Below are 22940 nucleotides of genomic sequence, written 5' to 3'. Positions count from 1 at the left end.
TCAAGCCGAAGAGAAGTGTCATTTGTTAGCCTGAAGGGCAATTGTCACTTAAAATAACATCCCAATAATCAGATCCTCATTATCTCTGTAGGAGAACAGAGTTAAGAGGGGATCTCATCCAAACTCCTGAAAAATTATCTCCCTCCCAGAAATAGTGGTCTTCCCCTTTGGATGAATATTGTTTGAAGTTGAACACTCAAGAGGACCCCAAAGAAGCCTAAAGGGTTCCTGAAAGAAGTACAGAAAAATATAATGGAGGGAAAGATACTGTGATTGACAGTAAACTGTGAAAAGCTTCATAAGCAAAGCACTGTTTTGGCAACTGCAAAAAGATCAGACCAGTCCCTGCTTTAAATTGACAAATATGTGACATCGTTCTCGGAAAAAAAATCAAGATTCCAAGCATGTACTACCTAGCATGTGAATGTTCAAAATTTCAATTTGCTGATAAAACTATTGACGATAATTGGATTGTTTGAGATGTCACTTTTGCATTTATCAGGGTACTGATAGTGTCCATCAATATTAATTTAGAAAGTTTGCAGACAATCCCTCTGCTATTTAGGCCAGTATCCTGATTCTAAGTTATGGTGCCCTTGTTGCTTGACTAAAGATTAACTGTTGTGTTTGCCCAACAGTAGCAGTACATCTTTGAATTCAATCTTTAGACTTCATGCGTCAATGAGAGAGGATTCGTTAATATTTTTATTGTCTGATTGCATAATTCTCTGTTCAATATATTCATCCAAAAGTTTGAGCATGAATAGTTCACAAAAAGACCGCACAATGTGAGCATAAGTGGTTCAAGAAAATATCTCTACACCCGTTTCACCACTAATGTGGATCTTCAGGAGGTGAAATGACTTTTTTGTATATGTCTTTGCTGGGTACTGTTTTTGTAAAAATGTGCGTCTCTGTGACCAGAGTCCAGACAAATTCCTCCCATTTTGCTGCTGCAACCAATAAGAGCAAAGGACTGGGGGAAGGGGGAAAAAGAGGGGCAGATCTGTAGAAAAATCTATACCGAAGAAAAGAATGCAAAGAAAGAAAATCACCATTTCCAAAACAAATGTGAACTGCAGCCCATCTAGAATCCAAATGCATGTCCCAAGTAACTGACAAGCCCAGAGATAAATATTCCCAAGTTACCAGAAAGTATCCAGCAATTTTTACTAAAATGAAGAGAAAAAAAAAAGTATCTGGGATGAACAGCACAGCATTTCATAGCAGAGCCAAAATCAATAGACCAGCTAATGTTTGTTTAAAGAATTAATTATCAGTATTTTGAAACCTACAGATGTTGAAAATGTGGACCTTTGACAGAAATGTGTTTGAAAAGAAAAGGTTATGATGTTCTGTAACTATTACAACATGGAGAATAAAATGATTTTCAAGACTGCATTGAAGGAAATAGCAGCTCTCGGGAATATAAAGCAAAAGTAAATGTTCCTCACCTTCCCCACCCCAACAAGCCACAGGACATGGGGCTTGCTTTCCAACAAAAGAAATGAAACTCAAGGCTTTGGAATCTGAAACCTAACATCTTATGACTGTACCTGGAGTTGTTTCACCATATTCAGGCTCTGCAATAAAAACAATGGTATCCATTTACAACTTACATCCGTCTCTGAGCTTGGTCTAAAATCCTTAAAAATATATTGAATTTATTCTGAGCAGTCATCAATAGCGGTCATTTCTCAAGTAATCAAATTCCCCATCTCTAGGGGAGGGAAGCACACTGCACACCTGGGAAGAATTATGTCCCATACAAAAGGCAGCACAATCCTGGAAACATTCAATGAGTTGGTACTGAAGTCAATAAAAGCCCCGCCAATGTAACTACAAAGAATGTTCACCATGACAACAGCATTCATAGCAGTCATAAAATGCCTCAGCCCTGAACAAACAGTATGGGGCACCAGATGTTTGGTTACTGGGCAGATTAACTACAGAGGCCATGTAATATTTTGTAAAGAAAAAATAATGCACCATTGAAATTACATTGGGAATCTTATTTTGTGTCCATCCCTTGAAGGACATCCCCAAACTTTATTTTTTTTTTTTTATTTTTTATTAAAAGGCATGTCAGCAAGAAAAGCCCCAGCGGAGGCAAACAAAAAAGGATTTTAACATTATGCAAATTTGGCAAATGTGGATAGTTTTGATCAGAAACAGAGTATGTTAGAGATCGATATATCCTAGCATCTGTGCCACCAAGCATGTTACTTTGAAATGGAAAAATAATTTTGGGGTAAAAGAATTAGTGTGTAAAATGCCAAAAACCGTAAATTATTCCCCATATGTCCCACTGATATGATAATTGCATTATTTGATTCGCCAAAGTAAGAGTGATCTGATGAGCCAATTAGTAACATGAACTCACGTGTGGAATAGGCGGTTTTAGGAAGTAACAAATGTTTAATGTCAAAATCTCTAAACTGACATCACATCAAATGGGAGGGAAGCTGGGTTTGGAAGTTACTTGCATCAGACTGCCCTCATCATTAATATGCCCAATGATCACAAAGGGGTTGGTTTACCATGAATGTCACCTTTGGAACCCTGTCCAATCACGTTCATTGCTCGATTAGATTAGAGAAAGGATAAACACCTGTAAAGGTTGCAGTTTCTGCTCTATTTAAAGTTCAAACTCATCGATTCAGGGACAGACAATGGCTCACTCATTGACTTATGGAGAGGAAGAAGGAGAGAAAGGAGAATTGATAACAATAGGAAAGAGGTAATAGATTGGTTTTCTTTTGGGCCCTGTACGTGAGACCTATCTAGAGGGAAAGTCACAGGCCTTCTTTAGTGTAAGAGACAGCAGACAGGATACAAAGGGAACCAGACTGATGTCCACCTCTTCCTATAGGGGGAGAGAAGACAGCCAAACCAAACTCATAAGTATAATGTAATGGGGAAATAATCATGTTGGAAAGGTATACTATTAAGGGAAATAGATTAAACCCCAGCCCCTGTCATTTGTAGGTACTGTGGGGTGGCAGTATATAAATGGATTTTACATCTTGAGAAGTTAGGGAATACTTCAGAACTGTAGGTGTTCTGAAATTATATATTTGATAGAAAAGGTCTTATGGTGTGTATACAAGGAGATCCCCTCACCCCTCCTTTGTGAAGGTACCCAACACAGAAGACTATTTTGGAAGCCAAAATGACACCTCACTGTCTGCATAACTAGAAAAATATAACTAAAGTCATTGCGTCGGTGCACCACCAAGCACAATCCTGTTATTAGCGCAGAACTACTCAAGACTAAAGAAAAAGGTGATCTTCGCTATCCATTTTACCAGCCTTTAAGTTGTCCAGTGAAAATGACAAATATAATAATAATAATATATATTTTTTTACATTACTGCAAAAGGAGCACCACTGAAGGGAATTTAGCAAAAAATGCACATCAAACATCTTCATTTTGTGTGTAATTTACATGTAGGAATGTTAAGTAGCTTGTTATTGCAATAGTGTTTTCTAGAATGCCGTTTGAAAGGGACATGCCAATAAAGTAAGGGGGAGGTATAGAGGGTTAGATAGGCAGGGATGTTCTGATTGAGTCTGTTAGCAAATTAAAGGTTTATCCGGAGCCCCCATTCATTTTTCAAATCAATAGTGGATGGGCGTTCAGGATAAACCAAACGTACACATGGTAGTGAATGTTACAGAAGTCTCCATTCCAATAAACGTAGCATTGAAAACTGAGGTGACTAGTGTATGATCATTGTTCACCATTGACGTTGGAAGTTCACAGATATGTAATTTTTTTATATTTAAATTCATTCAATTATTTCTATTTTATTAATAAAGAGAACTTATGTACAACCCAGTGTGTTTCCTGTCACGAAAGGCGGGGAATCAAAATTGTTTAATTGGGGGTTGTAGGTTCATAAAACAAAAATTGTGCATGCCCGATTGGTTGAGGAGGGCAGGATTGAAAATTCCCCCTTGGAAGATGTCACCCAATTAAAAACTCTGGCACAAGTAAACCTTGGCCCCACTTGCAGGATTGGGAACAGTGGGTGAGGGTGAGACGGAAATCCAAACACCAAAAAGAAAGTACCCTGCATGGTGTAATGTGCCATGTTTCACAATAAAGCATACAGCCTCCGAATATACAAATTGTCCAAGATCACGAGGAAGGTGGGTGGGGGCGGGAAGGGGAGGGTGAATTCAGAACCAGTACTGGTGTAGGATTCAGGGAAGCCAACCCAGTGGACCTACAAAGGTTTACCACACCAAATGTCAATCAAATAGGTGAATTGTTAAAGAGGATGATCAGTCAGAAAAACTCAGTCTCAGGAAATCAGGGGCTTGGTGTGGTTTACAGTTGACATCAAGACAAACGCAATCATGAGAACTTGCCAGGACTAGAACACGTCCATGAAACATGGGAGTTTAGCTCCAGAAGGATGCAGGCGAATTGCAGTCCCAGACAGTGAGGCCAGCTGGACTTCAAATTTGGTAGTGGCGCCAGTCCAAGGGAGCAAGGCATCTGGCTCACTTCTCCCTAATTGATAAGGCAAGGCTTCACAGAGGGTGATGGCTTTGCCAATGCTGTATGCAGCAACAATCCTCCAGTGTTCCTGTAGTGTTCCTTCAGCTTTGGACACGTGCATCTTCTCTTACACTCTGAAAAATTGCACCCGATCCTCTGCTCTCATTGTAAATTGAAGCCAAGGCTATTGACAAGCCCTCTCAGGACATGGCCGCGGTGTTGAACGATGCAGGTGTTGGTGACGAAGGGGTCTGCGGCACAGACAGCAAGCCTCCAGGTAAGAAGTTAGGAGTTTGCTTGCTCTTCGTTTCTTAGCCTCCCAACTGCATCTCTCCTCCGACTTGTTGTCAGACCTCAAGTTTCCCCTCTAGTCCCCTCCAATCTACCCCCCTGCCCCTGTGTCCTCTCGCCGAGTGGTCCACTGCATTCTTGATCACGTGTGCATCCACGGCTCTCTATGCTGGCCTGTTGCGCGCATGTCCCCGGACCGCTTGATCCCATGCAACTCCTGATTGCGTTTGCTTCCGCACCCTTCCATCCCTTGGCTTAGTTTGTGCTGCGTTGTGCGTCCCCGACTTGCGTGGTCCCTCGCAAGCTTCAATCACGTCGGCCTCTACGCCTCTTCCTTCATTGACTGCCAGCGCTGCCCGCCCTCGATTGTGTGGTCCATCGCAATCTTCGAGTGCGTGTGCACCCGCACCCCTTCCATCCTTGCCCATTCGTGCTGCGCGTCCTTGGCCTGCGCCGTCCCTTGCAATCCAGTGATCGCGCATGCCTCGGCGCCCCCTCCATCCTTGGCACGCCCACACATTCCTTACCCGCGTGTTCCCTCACAATCCCTGATCACGTGGTTTCCATGCACTCTCCCTCCATCCCCTTCCATCCTTGCCACTCATGCCAGCATGTCCCTTTGCCTATGAGTGCCGCGTGGCCTCCCTTCTCTAGCTCGCAAGCTCGCAAGCACCCACATCCCCCCCGCCTCTCCCCCGCGGCCTTGCTCCCCTGAGGGTCCTAACCTCACCTCCCGCTTGCCCCATTTCTCCTCCCAGCCGCTTCCCTTGTGCTTACTCTGTGTTCTGCTGTACTCTTCCCTCTTCTAGGTTTTCGGTCATCGACTGCTCCCTTTTTTTTGATGCCCTGTAAACACAATTGGTGTTCACCCTACTGCCTTCTGTTCCTTTGTGCTATTCTTGCCAAGCTCTTTGTTGCTCTTCGTTCCTCCTCCGCCGCCTCCTTCTAGTAAAGGCTTTCACTGCCACTTTCTCTCCCCCTCCTCCACCTCTGGCTGACTCGCATCCTGACACAGCCCTTTCCATGCTAATCTTCTATCTCTAATACTCTTGATGTACTTGACCCCGTCATGAGGATCCGCTTGAAGCCCAAAGCCAAGTGCATCTCCTGGTACAACTATCTCGTCACCCTTACACGCAAGTGTAGGGTGGCTAAGAAGAAATGGCTGGAATCCAGTGCATCCATGGACAACATGGCCTGCTGCCAGCTCCAAAGGCAATACCGACTCTGTCCTCACTAAGAAGAGAGCTCACATCCAAGCACGCGTCTCTACGGCATCTAACAACTCGGACAAATTCTTTAAAATCTGCAAGGAGCTGGCCAATCCTGCTGCAGTATCTACCTATCCGGGTCCCCTCTCAGGGCCTCTCATTTAATCTCGAAAACCAAGGACATCTTGTTACCCTCTCCTCCAGCCTCACTCCGGCCACCTCGCCTCCTCTCTGTTCAACCCCGACAAGGTTTCTATGAAAGTCTCGTCAAACGAGGTTCTTCCCTGTTCATCCAAAACCATCAAGGGCCACATTGAGACCCTCGCTCCTTCCTTTGCTGATTTCGCTCGATCTCTCATCTACCTTTCGCACAGTCAACCATGCCAGCCTGCTCAACTGGCTCCGTGATAACCTGGACAGGGTCTGTCTCTGTCTCTCCCTCTCCGTCTCTGTCTCTGTCTCTCTCCGTGTGTGTCTGCGTCTGCCTGTCTGTCTCTCTCCGTGTGTGTCTGCGTCTGCCTCTCTCCGTGTCTGCCTGTCTGTCTCTCTCCGTGTCTGCCTGTCTGTCTCTCTCCGTGTCTGCCTGTCTGTCTCTCTCCGTGTCTGCCTGTCTGCCTGTCTGCCTGTCTCCGTGTCTCCGTGTCTCCGTGTCTGCCTGTCTCCGTGTCTGCCTGTCTCCGTGTCTGCCTGTCTCCGTGTCTGCCTGTCTCCGTGTCTGCCTGTCTCCGTGTCTGCCTGTCTCCGTGTCTGCCTGTCTCCGTGTCTGCCTGTCTCCGTGTCTGCCTGTCTGCCTGTCTCCGTGTCTGCCTGTCTCCGTGTCTGCCTGTCTCCGTGTCTGCCTGTCTGCCTGTCTCCGTGTCTCCGTGTCTGCCTGTCTGCCTGTCTGCCTGTCTCTCTCCGTGTCTGCCTGTCTGCCTGTCTGCCTGTCTCTCTCCGTGTCTGCCTGTCTGCCTGTCTGCCTGTCTCTCTCCGTGTCTGCCTGTCTGCCTGTCTGCCTGTCTCTCTCCGTGTCTGCCTGCCTGTCTCTCTCCGTGTCTGTCTGCCTGTCTCTCTCCGTGTCTGTCTGCCTGTCTCTCTCCGTGTCTGTCTGCCTGTCTCTCTCCGTGCCTGTCTCTCTCCGTGCCTGTCTCTCTCCGTGCCTGTCTCTCTCCGTGCCTGTCTCTCTCCGTGCCTGTCTCTCTCCGTGCCTGTCTCTCTCCGTGCCTGTCTCTCTCCGTGCCTGTCTCTCTCCGTGCCTGTCTCTCTCCGTGCCTGTCTCTCTCCGTGCCTGTCTCTCTCCGTGCCTGTCTCTCTCCGTGCCTGCCTGCCTGCCTGCCTGCCTGCCTGCCTGCCTGCCTGCCTGCCTGCCTGCCTGCCTGCCTGCCTGCCTGCCTGCCTGCCTGCCTGCCTGCCTGCCTGCCTGCCTGCCTGCCTGCCTGCCTGCCTGCCTGCCTGCCTGCCTGCCTGCCTGCCTGCCTGCCTGTCTGCCTGCCTGCCTGCCTGCCTGCCTGTCTGCCTGCCTGCCTGCCTGCCTGCCTGCCTGCCTGCCTGCCTGCCTGCCTGCCTGCCTGTCTGTCTGTCTGCCTGTCTCGCTCTGTGTGCGCGTCTCGCTCTGTGTGCGCGTCTCGCTCTGTGTGCGCGTCTCGCTCTGTGTGCGCGTCTCGCTCTGTGTGCGCGTCTCGCTCTGTGTGCGCGTCTCGCTTTGTGTGCGCGTCTCGCTTTGTGTGCGCGTCTCGCTCTGTGTGCGCGTCTCGCTCTGTGTGCGCGTCTCGCTCTGTGTGCGCGTCTCGCTCTGTGTGCGCGTCTCGCTCTGTGTGCGCGTCTCGCTCTGTGTGCGCGTCTCGCTCTGTGTGCGTGTCTCGCTCTGTGTGTGTGTCTCGCTCTGTGTGTGTGTCTCGCTCTGTGTGTGTGTCTCGCTCTGTGTGTGTGTCTCGCTCTGTGTGTGTGTCTCGCTCTGTGTGTGTGTCTCGCTCTGTGTGTGTGTGTGTGTGTGTGTGTGTCTGTGTGTGTGTCTCGATGTGTGTGTGTGTGTCTCTCCTCCTCCTCCTCCTCCTCCTCCTCCTCCTCCTCCTCCTTGCCCCCAGGTGTCTAGTCTTTCTCTCTGCTCCAATTTCCAGTACTATGCAGATGACAGCTCATTTTCAGGCTCCCCTCTGCAGCCTCTTCTCCCTTTCCTCTCAGATAGCCTGCCTGCAATCCAGGAGTGGTGTGCCGTCAATGATCTCTTCCTGAATGCCAGCAAGATGGTGAACCTCCTCATCGGCTCACCTGCACCCGTCATTCTCTAGCCAGCTTGCCTTGGCCCTCTTCCTGCTCCCACCTGTGAGGCTAGGAACCTCTGGGTCATCTTGGACTCCACACTCTCCTTCTCTCCTCGTATCTCTGACGTTTTGAAGCAGTCCAACTACCAGCTGCACCACCTCGGAGGTATTCTTCCTTTCCTCACCTTCCCCCAGAAGCTCACTGTCTGCAGAGCTATGGGTCTCTCTAGACTGGACTATTGCAACAGCCTCCTTTTAAATCTGCCTGCCTCTACTCTCTGCCCTCTGCAACTCATCCAGAACAGGACTGCAAGACTTGTCCTTGGCCTTAAGCACAGGGATCAGATCTCTACAGCCATGAAATCTCTCCATCAGCTCCCAGTGGCTGTATGGATCACGTTCACGATCCTCTGCATTGTCCACAAGGCCTTCTGGGGCCTGGGACCGCAGTACCTTCAACTCTCTCTTCGGAAATATCTTCCTACTCGAGCTCTTTGCTCCTCCACCTCCAACTCCTTGAGGGTCAGTCGCTTCTCCAAAAACCCGAGTTGGAGGTAGATCTCCTTCAGCTGGTTCCTCCCTCTGGAACAGCCTCCCTGCCCCTCTGAAACGTGAGGAGAACCATCTCCGGTTCTGGAAGCACCTGAAGACCTTCCTCTTTGCTTCCGACTTCTCTCTTCCTCTCCCCTGCTGATCTCCCGTCTGATTCTGCACTGGTCACCTGGCTACCATCTGAATTTGGGACCCGGTTCCTGCCTGCCCAGTTGCACACCCGCACTGCCTCCTGGCAACCCCTGCACTTTGGGTCTGAATCTGTAACCCTACAGTCTCCTTAATTGCTTTTTTTACACCGGCTGTCTGAACGTAATCCTCACACTTGCCACCTGCTTGATTGCACGACTTTATCCTTTGTACTGCAGTCTCCCTTCCACCCCCGGCACTTTCCCCGTACCCTGCACTTGTGCGAGCTCAATATTACTAGGCCTAGTAAGATCGTGGTCTTTTGTCCTCCCTCTGTTTCCCAAACCCTAGTAGCAAGGACCTGCAGTCAGCTACCCCACAAGACACGACCTTGGCTAGAATGTGGAAGTGTCCGTGCAGCACTCTCCTCTTTCCTGCCAGCACTTGTACTACTAGGCTCCAAGGGTACATTCCCTGCCTTCGTGCAAGAATTGCATAAAGATGCATGCCCTATCAAGGCTATCTCTGAGCTGAGAGGGAGGAGAGGAAGCCAACAGAAAAGGTGCATCTAAGAGATGTATATGTTACTAATCAATGCAATAACTCGCAACATCCTTCAAATATCACTATATCTGAAGGTCTAGTTACTTAGTTCATCTACTCTGCCAAAATAAAATGTACTCGTCCCATTGTAGGGTACGAAAACAATTTACTAATGCTGTCAAATAGTGCATTTCATCAAAAGTAAATTTAATATTTGGCGCAATGCTGCCCCCCGGAGTCCAACGACATACACAGTGAAGATGTGATTTGCTATTTAATACAAAGAACATTTGTTTGCATTAAATAGCAAATTAAAGTATGGAACATCACTGTAGCCCCATGAAGTTCGAGGACTATGCAATAATAAGCTTTTCTTACACCTATATAACCCTGGACTGAGTGTTTTCCATTTCTTCCTTTTTAAAACAATATCGAGTTCAATCATCCAACACCGACAGCGTTCCGGCATAGGTTTCTGAGCTCAGAATACACATAGCCCAAGATCACAAAGATGCACTGTGAAGATTCATTTAACTACCATTGCCGATTGATGTTCCACCTTTCTTTCCTTTTCTTCGCATGGAACACAAAAGCTAATGGTCTATAACATTTGCCCAGGATCACAAGGCAGCACTGAAATGAAACTGTCCATTCGCAAGTTCCGATTGCTCTCCTTTTCTCCCCGTGAATACAAGAGCTCAAAATATACTGTTTTCCACAGATCACAAGTTACTAATTCCTGTAGAATAACCCAGCCCCCACGACGCCACCGTTTCATCTCAATAGCTGACATGCTATGCTTAAAATGTAACACCAAAAAATAAATAACACTTTTTGTAATACTGTTTGAGGCATCATGATTATTGCTCGACTGTGTGATTGTAACTATTATTTTGAGGGGGGCTTTGTTTGTAATGGTGTGTGCATTACATTGCAGTTTCGCTTCACCAACACCATGTTCTAGGTCAACTATAGGCCATGAAGTAGAAGAACCCCATCATCACAAATGAAACAGTCACGTGAAAAATGGACACTTTGTTGGTACTATTATCTGTGTTGAGTTTGAGACGGCATCCCTTTTTAATGTAGGTATTTTATGCTAGACAAGACTCAGAAAATATTGCCACTGTAACTTAGCACATTGACATTTATGCAATGCCAAATTAAAAACCGCCTGCCATTTATTTTTTGCCTCAAACGGGAGGTCCTATTGTCCCAAACCATAGTACCAATGCCTACAGCATAAAGACCCTGTCATTTGATTGACCATCTTTTATAACTTATGCTGCCGACTGTACTCACACAGTTTTCACGACATGATCATTGTCCCATGGGAGGAAATCGCAGTAAAGTCATTCCAAATGTTAATCCTCGACCAGTCCCTCCCCATCACTTGCCCTCGGGCACTCTTCCCCGACTAGCCCAATTCTGGTCCACCCTGCGCTCACACAAGCTGACCCTTACAGTTGGTATCCCCCTGCACTTGCCCAGACCCCCGGATTAGTAAAAGAAAAGGAACAGTTGTCTGGACAGGTAGGCTGCAATGGCAGATAAGTAAATTCTGCAAGACAAGACCTGAATGCCTGAAGCTGCAAGGTGGGACACGAAAGATAGTACTGTGTCTAACGTAGCATGCCTAGGGTCAATTTGCTTATCTAAGCACCGGTAGCAAGAACGGTGCCATTTGCTTCTATATTGAGACCTCGTAGGTGGTTTTCTGGCTGCTTGGATGATGCGCATATTTTCCTCGGACAAGTTAAACTGCCCTAACAATCTGAATTCAGGCACCAGGCCACCAAGCTGAACGATTGTGGGGAGGAGTGCCAGATCTCTTGATCGCACTGGTGAAGCAGGTTAGGAATCAACGGCAATCTGATCTGAGGAAGAATCGAAAGATGCTGAAGTTCTGAGAACCAGAAACTGGCTTGCCAACAAGGAGCTATGACCAGGAGAGTGCCATTCGATGTATTCCTGAGCTTTCAGAGTGACCGATTAATCAGAGGCAGTGGCGGAAAGCATAGGCCTTCATGTTAGGCCACGGGATCTCGAGAGCGTCCCCTAGGGAGAATACCCCGAGACCGTTCCTGGATGCATAAAGAGGAATTTTCCAGTTTGTAAAAGTCGCAAACGCGTCAACTTCTGGAGTGCCCCATTGGCAATAAATGGTGGAGAGAACATCTGTTTTCAGTTCCCACTCGTAGCTGGCTGCTGCCTGGCGGGTGAGTGAGTCTGCAGTTACATTGATGTGACCCGGAATGTGTACAGCCAGCAGCCAAATGTCGTCCTGGATAGCCCATTCCCAAATTTGAATGGCCAGGTCCACAAAGAGAGGTAACTGTGCCACCCTGCTTGTTGATATAAAAACATTGCCACAGAGTTGTCCATGCGAATACAGACCACCTTGTTTGTGATGGACTGTTGAAAAGCTTTTAGCACCAGAAAAACAGCCAGGAGTTCCAGATAATTGATATGAAACTGCCTGTCCTGAAGTGTCCACAGATCGAATACCTGGAGATGATCCAGCGTCGTGCCCCACCCGAGAAGGGAGGAGTCTGTGATAACCGTCACTTGTGGGCCGGGCTCCTGAAAGGGGGCTCCAACAGAAATGTTGGTCGAGGACCACCATAGTAGATTCGTCAGGCAGGATGGAACTGGGATCATCTTGGAATCCGAGTCCAAAGCCTGAGACCAAGCACTCCGAAGAGCCAGCCGAGTACGCCTCATTTTCAGACGTGCAAGAGGAAGAGCCAGTACGCAAGAAGCATGGCCCAGAAGTCTCTGAAACCACCAAGCCATCATGTGGGAAGACTGGAGGAAGAGCAGACCCATGGGGGATAGATCGGCAATCCTGTCTGCCGTTAGGAACACCACGGTACTGATCGTATTCCAACGGAAACCCAGGAAAATCAGGTCTTGGGAGACAGTCGTGGAAGATTTCCACCAACCCGAGGTGAAACAGGCTCTGGAGGAGAAACTGGAGATTGTTCAATGCAGTCTGTGGACAAGGACTGCGTAGGAGCCAGTCGGACAAATACGGGTATATATGAACGCCCTGTAGCCGAAGGAAAGCTGCAATGGCCGACATCTTCGTAAAGACACGCAACACTGAGCTGAGTCCAAAAGGGAGCACACAAAACTGAAAATGTTCTTCCAGAGAACCGCAGATATTTCCAATGCGGCTTCCATATCAGGATGTGCATGTAAGCGTCCTGAAGGTCGACTACACTGAGCCAGTCGCCCTTCCGAAGAGAGGACTTTATTTGGCAAGGTGTGATCATCTTGAAATTCTCTTGGGGAAGAGACAGATTGAACTGGGAAAGATTGAGGATAGTACGCAGGTCAGTCTGGTTGGGTTTGGGCACTGAACAGACAAGAGTAAAAGCCCTCCCCTTGCTCCCCAAGGGGAACAGGTTCCACCTCCGTGAGGTCCAGAAGTTTCTGTACCTCGGCTCTGAGGGAGGGCGTCCCGATCTGCTGTAAGGGGGGGGGATTGAAGGGTGAAGTTGCGGGGAGGGGCAAGCGAAACCCCGCCCGAGCGATGGACAAAACACACCAGTCTTAGGTGAAGGTCTGACACGCCTCCAGATGAGACGAGTTTCGTCCTCCCACCGGAGTCTCGTGCGACCAACAAAAATATAATTTTGCTGGTTTGTTGGCGGGGAGACTACCTGCCCCTGGAGAAGAGGCAGATTGCAGAGGGAAAAAGGGACCACCTTGCCGTTGTTGTTTTCGGTGGGTCCCGCCAACCACAGCTTCAGTTCGACACACACAATGATCCTGAAAACCTCTGAAGCCAGAGAAGGATCAAGTCTGGGACCCTGACCTCTGTGTATAAGGGGCCTTAGCTGGTGCTTTCGCCAATACCGATAAAGATTTGGCAGTTTGGGTACTCGCTTTGGTCTTTGTGAGCTCCTCGTTAGTAGAAGAATGAAACAATTCCTTGCCATCAAAAGGAAGGTCCAATACTTTATCTTGTACTTCCTTTGAAAACTTTGTCGAGTGGAGCCACGCCTGGTGGGAGGTGTCCACCCCTACCTTAAGGCCTCTAGCTGAGGTATCTACGTGGTGTGCCGCAGCTTCCAGTAGATCCTGTGCCAAGACTCTGGCGTCCGACAAACCGGCTTTAAAGTCATCTAGCCTATCTGCAGGAATGCACTCCTGGAAATCAGCTAACTCTTTCCACAGCCTGAGATTGACTGCTGCCAGGATGAGCTTGGTGTTCGCTTGACGAAGTTGGAGAGCCGGATTTGCAAAAACATTCTTGCCCAAGGAGTCTAAATGTTTATCGTCCTTGGATAGGATTTGGGCTGATGCCGTTGAAGATGCAGAGGCCAGCTTGGACTTGAGGGTGGCCACAGCCATCACCGTTGAGGACGGGAGTGGACAAGCCGATAAGGCCATCTCCTCAGATGTGTGAAGCTTGTATCGAGCGTCAATTCTCTTGTTGATGTGTAGCCCAGTGTGGGGTTTATCCCAGACTTTGCGGGCCTGAGCCAAGGCGTCTTAGAGGAACAGGCCGGTGCGCTCTTGAGGTGACAGGGTAAAGGCTACCGAAAGCACCCCCTCCTGAGTAGTGGAGGCCTCAGGTACTGGAATGTCAAGGAGGGCCATCATATCCAGGACCCAGTCATGGAATGCTCTCACTGAGTGGTGCTGCTCATCGCTGTCCTGTTCTGCTGGAGGCTCATCCAACAAGGTGAGAGCAGCAGTCTGGTCCACCACGCATACCGCCTCAGGTTTTAAAGTATTGTCCCGGTCCATCCACCAGTGTCTTCTCTATAGGATACAACAGGGGCAGAGGAGGAAGAGATGGAGGAGGTCCAGAAGGAAGTGGTGGAGGCAGTGCCGCCACCAGAACAGTTGGGGCCGAAGGTGGGACATGTGGATCGGGGTACATTTCCCTGAACAGATGCTTGAAATACGACTTTAGGGTTGAAGTGCATGAGCATCTGAAACTTCCCAAAGAACGCATCTTCAGCCAAAGGCTTTGGCGTAGGTACAGGCAGAGGCTGCCCGTGAGTGCGATACACCCATGAACGCGAGGATGGTTGCCATGAAGGCCCACCACCGACCAAAAATTCCGTTTTTTGCGAAGACATTATTACATTGAACATGTGGGGGGTCACACCTGCAACTTTAGCAGGGGATTTCTCTGCAACCCATCCCCATGCAGGTCACCATATAGAATGCCACCATTGGCTTTTCCCGGCGACATTATGTATGGGGACATTATTACCCGATACCATTCGCAAACAATTAGCAACCCTCTTACTACAACCACTGAACCACAATATTATGTATTTTGGGTACCGTGAAACACTCACACCCGTAACTAATTCCATGTGATCTAAAACATCCTTCCAAAACACCTCCACCCTAGTACATTTTCCGCAGCATGTGCAATAGTGTTCCAGCCAACAATTATCCTCCTGAAGTCCTATCTGAAGTCCAATAAAAGCTTCCTAAAATATTCTGCCTCAAGTCTCAGATTCAGATCCATCCTCAACATTACAGATTCTTTCACTACGCCTACCCATTCAAAATCTGACAAGGGCTACCTTTTTAAATGCTTCGAATACATTTTTGAAGCACTGAAAGATTGTTAGTTAGTGATGCGTGAACAGCTTTTGGTACTGCTGTACTTTGGGCTTCCTTGCAGTTAGTCTCTTAGGAAAATAGGTATCTGCATTCAAAATATTCAAGGTTTGTTTGTTCTGGGTGTTAGTCTTAGCAGTGCATGGTGGTGGCACGAGTTATGTTTGGTTAGCTCGCCATAACTTGCGGGTTTCCGGTATTACTTGTAACCATAACGTCCCTTTAACAATCTTTTTCCCATGGCATTTCATAGATTTTTATTAGTGCAACTTAAGTATAACGTCTCTTTAGCAAAGTTTACAGTACTAACCATAATCGTATTTCTGATGCTTGATTCACATGCTATGCATAGGCCTACATCTAGTGGTAGCTGCAGAGTATTACAGTTTTTGTTTTCGAAACTCAAAAAGGGACGTCAACAGGGTGTGCCAGCAATACTATCCCTAGTGTGACGTCTACTGTACCCATGGTGCTTCACACAGAGGTCCCTCAGATTGCTTTGTTTCTGACATGAGGTTGCATGAAGTGTAGCGCGAGTACAGGTGCCGTAAAGCAGATTTATAACAGATGAATCCCCGAAATATCTCTGCACCTTCTACTCCACAGGGGGCGCATGTGAATCTAAGGAGATGCAAGCATCAGAAATACAATTATGGTAAGTAAATCCCTTCTGAGGCTTGTGGAATCCGTTTAGATCACATGCTATGCAGATTACCAAGCAGTGTTTGGAGAAGGTGGTGGGTTATGAGAAGGTACGGTGGCGAATAGATGTTTCAGCACTGCTTGTCCCACCTAATAATCAGCTTTAGAATGTGTCAATGCCATAGTGCTGAGTGAAAGTATGGATATAGATCCATGTAGCTGCTTTGCAAATAGCATCTAGCTGGACATTTGCTATAAAGGCCAAGGTAGCTCCTGTACCACTGGTAGAGTGATCTCTTGGAGTGAAAGACAGTTTTATTTGACAGAGAGTAGCAGAGCTGTATGCATCCGACTATCCACCTGCAGATGGCGTTTTTTGGAAACGTGGTCTCCTTCCCTGCCCGGAGCTATGGAGACAGTCGCTCCATTTTCCCCAAGCGGTCTTGTCTTGTTTACGTAGTAAAGGACCACCCTCCTTACATCTAGTGTATGGAGTTTTTTCTCAGCTGAGCTTGAAACATTTTGAAAGAAAGCTGATAGTTCAATGGACTGATTGACACATAACTTAGAAATGCACTTAAGTGAAAACCTAGGGTGTATTGTGAATATCAGTTTGTCTCTGTGGATGACAAATAAAGGGTTTTGCACTGACAAAGCTTGTAGTTCAGACTCTTCTTCTTATGGAGGTGGTAGCCACCAGAAAAGCTGTATGTGAGGTGTTTAAGTCTGCATTAATGCATAGGCTCAAGGGGGGGATCCTATGAGCTTAGCAAGTAGTACATTTAGGTCCCACCCTGGAGGCAGGTTGGAAATGGGAGGGTGGAGTCTTTTTACTCCCTCCATGAACACCAAATGACTGGGATTTTCCATCAGGACAACGTATTTAGAGAAGGGTGTACGCTAGGTGACCTTTGAGTTAAAAACTAGCCCAAGTCTAGTAGGTAGGTGGAGCATGTAATGAAGAATGTGTGATGGAGTACATTCTATGGGATTTATTTATTTTGATGGGCACCATATTAGAAATCTTTTAAACTTGTTAAAATAACAATGCTTAACAATTTGGTTTACGTGCCTCCGAGAATGTCCATACATATTTGAGGTAGTTTTAAATGTCGAATTCTATGACTTAAGGAGCCAAGTTTAGTTTATTTGCTTATATAGCGTGCCGAACCCAGAGGTATCTGGGTGCTTTTACATGGGTGTACAACAATGGTTACAAAAAAAAAATAATAAAACAATGAAATAGAATTACAAGGATAGGTGTCGAAAAGAAGTGGCAGACAAACAGCAGTGCAGAAACCGGATACTGGACTTGTGTTAAAGATCAAATCACAAGATTACAGAAAAATAATTGAAATCCAGACTTAAGTAATATTCTTATCCATTGCAGGTGGTGTTCTAGCTAAGGAAGCAGATACCAGTATAGGTATAGAGAAGGGAAGCAAAAGGTGAAGTGCAGATCACAGGTCCTTGATTTGAGAAAAGCTGCCAAGTTCATAGAGCGAGGTTGAGGGTGTAATATTGTCGCCCCTTTCTGCGTAAGCATGTTGTAGGGGCACGGAAGTTTGATCGGATCGCACATCGCCAGTTTGCACAGATGTGGAAACTAAGGTTGTCTCGCCCACATAGGAGCAACTAGGATTAGTGTTACTTGTTCCTTGTGCATTTTGTCGACTACTTTGCTCATTAGTGGAGTTGGGGGGGGGGGGGGCGTAGCCAAATTTCCCTAACCAGTTCATCCATAGGGCATTCCCCTTGAATTGTCTTGCGGAAACCTGGATGCAAAGTTTGGGCATTGCGTGTTTTGTGGTGAAGTCTAGAGAGAACCCCCATAGTGTGAAGATCTTGTCTACAATATTTCTGTCGAGCTGCCACTCGTGCTCTTCTGTTAGAGGATCTCTGTTTAGGGAGTTGCCTGAAGATTGAGTTTCCCTGGAACATGTTGCGATGTTAGAAGAATTACCCACTTGAGTGCCCACTTCCACATTTTTTGTGCTAACTTGGACAGGCTTGGAGAGTGTGTCCCACCCCCAGGTCCCCATTTGCTGGTTTATGTGAAACATGGCGGTGGAACAGTCCGTGAGGATTTGAACCATCTGGCCAGACAGGTGTACTTGGAAAGCTTGTAGGGCATTGAGCATTGCTGATGGTTCCAAAAGGTAATGAGCTCCCCCACCCGGTGAGCGATGCGTCTGTAGTGACTACTGCCTGCACTGAAGGATTGTGAAAAGGTTTTCCCTTTAACATGGTCTCCTTTGTCCACCAGCGTAGAGCTTGTACTAGGGTTAGTGAAACTACCACTAGATCGTCCCACTGACCACTTGCCTGAGACCACTATTTTGCTAACCATTCTTGCATTGGACGCATGCGCAGTCGTGCGTGTGGGACCAGGTAAATGCATGCCATCATCCTGAGCAAGCGCATTGCTTTGCGTATTATTTGGCGACCGGCTAGATACTGAGGTATTTTGCAGCAGCATGTTTTGCACTTTCGTTTGATGGAAAGACTAGACCCTAAGAACTGTTTGATCTTGTTTGGAACAAGACTTTATTTCTTTTCGTCGACTGAGAACCCCAATTGAACAGGAGATTGATTATTCTCTGGGTATTTTGCTTGAAAATTTTGGGAGATTCCCAAGCCAGTCATCCAGATAAGGTTACACTGGGATTGATTCCCTCTGTAGGTGCGCTGCCACTACCGCTAGTACCTTGATAAACACCCTTGGAGCGGAGGCTATGCTGAAAGGTAGGACCATGAACTGGAAGTGTTGGTTCATTATTTTGAAACGCAAGAACCTTGTGTGTGCTGGGAACATTTAAATATGAAATTATGCATCTTTCATATCCAAGGATGCCATGTAGTCCCCCTGCTTCAGCAGCGGGATTACCTCCTGTAGCGTTGTCATGAAGAATATTTGTGGCTTTACATGGGTGTTCGCCGGGCGCAGGTCTAGGACAAGGTGCATCGTTAGGTTAGGTCCTTCTTTGGCACGAGGAAGTAAATCGAACTAATACCCTTGTTTACCTGGTTTGTTGGGACAATTTCTACGGCGTCCTTTAGAAGCAGTGCCTTCGCCTCTTCCAACAGGATACGTTGTTCTTCCGGGGAGGTGTGCCTTTGTCTGGACGTGTGGTTGGATGGTTATTGGATCAGCTCTATACAATAAAACACCAGCCACAGTGGAAAGTACCCACTTGTCCAAAGTGATCCACTCCCATGCGTGGGTGAAGTGTGAAATGGCTCGACAAGTGCATTAGCAGCTAGACACGGGGGGGCGACACACCTTGAGAGACTCAGTGGTTGAGGCATCCAGGCGATTTCGCCTTTTTGACTAGTCAGAAAAACAACTGGATTCCCTTTGGAACCATCTGAATCTTTGGAAGAGGCAGGAAGATATACTGTTCGCTCACCACAGATATCACACAATTAAGGTAGCAAGACGCACCTGAAGTTGAAACTGAGAGGGTCTTGAAGTTCTAGTTTCGAACAATATCTCAATGCCCCCAAGTTAGCATTGTGAACTCCAGATGTTGAACATGTATCCATGAGGGGAAGAATAGAATTCTTGTGAAATTATTGAGTCCTGAAGATAGCCCTTACACTTCAGAGACCGACAGCACATGAGATGGTTCAGCACATGTTTTAGAGGCCGAAACATGTCGACTTGAAAAGGAAAACATCCACCGTTTTGTTTTTCTCCATCTCTTTTTGCAATCCTTGAGTAATAGATTGCTCCAAATGAATTTGTCAATGGACCAATATAACTGATTAGACTAGAAAGTACAAGGAATGCAATACCTTTGCACACTTTAGCTTTATATCATCATATGCTAAATTACATGATACTATGGTCCCATATCCCCTGTATTAAAAATCTGAAACATAAGTTTTTTTTTACAAACTACGGCTGGAAAATGAGCGATATATGTTATAACACATGTATAACTTTTGTGAAAATGCATCGACAATGGTTGAAATATAGAAACTCTTTGAAAGCCCTATTGTGAGGAGTGTCCCTGTGATAAACCCCAGGATGAGCTTTGGCCACTTTGACTATAATTTGATGCCCATTGAGTTTTGATCGCCAAACCTGCGAGTTCTAACCTCCTCTTTGTCCAAATGGTTTGTTGGTGAGCTGCCCTAATGATTTGAGGGAGTCATTCCTCTTTTGCGCTTTTAAGAGCATCCTCCACCACTTTGTCAAACAAAGAGTTGGGTTCAATGGGCATGTTAAGGAGTGTTGCCTGTGTTTCAACCTTGAAGCCGGATTGTCGTAGCCACGCATGACGTTAAGTCAGTGTGCCTTCTGCCACAAATTCTTCCTGCATTGTCCGCTGCATCCAAGTTGTTTAAGGATGCAGTTGGCTACCCGTTTCTCCTCTGCGATGGTGAGCGACAGCTGCGTTTTGAGGGTTTCTGGGACCGATTTGATTTGTTCTGCAGTCTCATCCCACTTGTGACAGTTCTAAACGGCTAATAGTGTTGTTTCATTAGCAATTCTAGTTTGGTAAGCTGCCGATGAGGCCACTTTCCTTCCAAAGGGTATACATTTTCTTACTCTCCTTATTAGGAGGGGCTTCGGAAGAGGCCAGAGGCGTTCCCGCTCTTTTTCTTGTAGTTGTCACCACTAAAGAGTCGAATTTAAACTGCCCATTAATGTATAAAGGGTCTCAGGGGGCTGGTCTCAACATCTTCTCGATGTGCGGGTTGACCGTCTGCGTTAAATTTGGTGTGAGCAGAGAGGGTTGGAAGCTTCTCTGAACTGATTGCAACAGGGGGATGAATTGGGTTTCTGATTTTTTTTTATCCCTGAGGATGTCTTCAACAAAGTCCTTGTCAACCTAGGTTTCTTGTGTGTCTATCTTGAAGTGCTCTGCAGCCTTCAGGAGCAGGTCATTATATTGTAATTGGTTATCCACCGGTGGGTCTGTGTGATCTGGTGACTGGATGATGTAAACTTCATCATAGTCATCGTAGTACCGGTCCACGCCCTCCAGGTTTTCTTGGTTGTCTGTATCTGTATAAGTGGCAGGGTTCTGGGGGTCTTGCGTGGCATAATAGTAAATATGTTGCCCTAGTTCCTGATCTGAGGTGGAAGTTTGCGTAGAGTCTAGGCAGGCTTTTTTTGGTGGTAGGCTGGGTGGCTGCAGGCCACCTCTGAGTAGTTTGTGGTGTTCCCTGAAGGTTTTGCAGGACCTCAGGGTGGTCAGAGAAATAAACAAAACAGGACATCTGCCTCAAAACCTTATCAAATTGCTCTGTTGTCCAGTGAGAGGAGCTTGGCAGAAGAGGGGGGCCTTGAGTAGGGTAGTGGGTGCAGGTGGTGGATCCCATTTTTTTTTCTGTTATTTTTCTAATGTTGCATAGCCCGACAGTGGGCACTCTGTTGTACTGAAAATCCTGCTTTCTGTAGTTTTTTCCCCCCCTTTTGTGGCGAAGAGTTATGATCTTTCGACATACGGCCCTTTAACAGGGTATCGGTAATGTGTTTCAGTAACATGCTCATTTAAGGCTTCTGTGTGCCTTTCTTGGAGGCCGTTGATGCGTCTTTCGATGTCCAGACCTCAGCACCAGAGGATTTCGAGGGTTTAGACATGGCGTCAGAAACTAAGTTCACCGTCCGTTTCAGGGGCCTGACGTTTGGTGATCGCGATGGCCCAGAGAACAGGGAAATTTCAGACCTCGCCCTCAACGTCGTTTGTGGCCTTTTGGTCGGCGCGTGATCGACTTTCGGCCGTGTGAGTTGTGCTTTGAGTGGTGAGACTTGGTCGTGCTAGTGAGGGCTGAGGCCCATTGAGGCCTTCCGAGGCCGTAACAAAGGATTGTTGAGACTGGCTGTTGTAGTCGTCAGCGATAGTAATGTGTTCTCGAAGCAGTCACCGAAGACTTTTCACGGTAGATGGATTATCGAAAGGACAGAAAGAAATACTATAGTTAAACTTTTTTTAAATCAGGGCGACGGCCAAGAAGGATATGCGTCCGACTATGATGAGGGGGAAAAAACAATCTGAGGGACCTTGATGCGTGAAGCACCATGGGTACGGTAAACCTCACACTAGGGATAGAACTACTGGCACACCGTGTTGATGTCCCTTTACGAGTTTCGAAAACAAAAACTGTAATACTCCACAGCTACCACTAGATGTCGGCCTATGCATAGCATGTGATCTAAGCAGATTCCACAAGAGTGTGTGTGTGTAAAATTATATATATATATATATATATATATATATATATATATATATATATATATATATATATATATATATCACTGGCGTTGTGGAATGTGTAACTTGCCTCAAATTCACTTTCATTAAGGGAGGAAGCACTTTGCTGAAATATGAGTACATGGCAGAGAATAAACATTATTGCACACATAAATTGCTGTGCTCCATAGTGAAAAGCATAACATCTTACCTTAAACCACAACAGGGCAGAGTAATGAACCTGATTAAAGCCAGAAGGACTCTCAGAGGAAGTAAAGTGAACACGTATAAAAAGGCATCTAGGCAAAGGAAGATCCCAAACACCATCAACTAAGTATTAAAAAGGAGAGAAACACATTTCAGAAAGTTAACTGCAGTGCATATATAAATCATTCAAGTACAGAACATAACCCTTAAACTAGACTGTTTGAATGCAGCGGACAATTCATATTGGGTACAAAGGAGAACAGTAGGTCAAAATGAAAGCCAACTGGACTGTCGAGCACGGGGTACAAGCAACACACCTTGAAAGGTCTCCAGAGGCATAATGATCACATAATTAAATAAAGTTCCTGGGACAGGGACTAGCAGGCAAATGTTTTTTTTTTTAAAAACAATTTGTATTAACTTCAACAACAACGAATCAACACGATAAACCCAACAGTACACATCATGCAAGTTCAGACATCATATTCAATATCACAAAGTGTCCACTGCCTCCCCATTACCCTCCCCCCTGACTCGAACCTACTTCACCATCTGCCGGTATTTCATCTAGGGGTACCTCCTCCTCCTCCTCTGTACTCCCGGAAAAATCATGTTCACTTAGGCAGGCCACTAAGTGTCTCCAGGCCATCAAAGTTTCCACTCCCTCTTCTCTCCCTCTACTGACCGCTTCGCTCCATACCTCAGTTTCCACTTCTGCCCATTTCTGGAAGTCGTGCCACCAAACATCTACCTTTGGTCCATTTGCTTTCCAACCCACGGCAATTCTGTGCTTGGCCAGTATATAGGCCAAGTC

General features: G+C 46.7%; 1 protein-coding gene across 2 annotated transcripts in view; it reads right to left on the bottom strand.

Moving 5' to 3' along the window:
• TAPT1 (transmembrane anterior posterior transformation 1) overlaps window positions 1-22940 on the bottom strand; it is a 596742-nt gene that overhangs the window by 476666 nt on the left and 97136 nt on the right. For both annotated transcript variants that reach the window (XM_069631915.1, XM_069631916.1), the window contains exon 3: window positions 22131-22249. In XM_069631915.1, the coding sequence (XP_069488016.1) occupies window positions 22131-22249 (119 nt within the window). The remainder of the gene's footprint in view (window positions 1-22130; window positions 22250-22940) is intronic.

The sequence above is a fragment of the Ambystoma mexicanum genome, chromosome 6q (assembly GCF_040938575.1).
Source record: "Ambystoma mexicanum isolate Mex_15411 chromosome 6q, UKY_AmexF1_1, whole genome shotgun sequence".
NCBI lineage: Eukaryota > Metazoa > Chordata > Amphibia > Caudata > Ambystomatidae > Ambystoma > Ambystoma mexicanum.
Note: the sequence above shows the minus strand (reverse complement) of the source record. Positions and strands in the feature narration are given on the sequence as shown.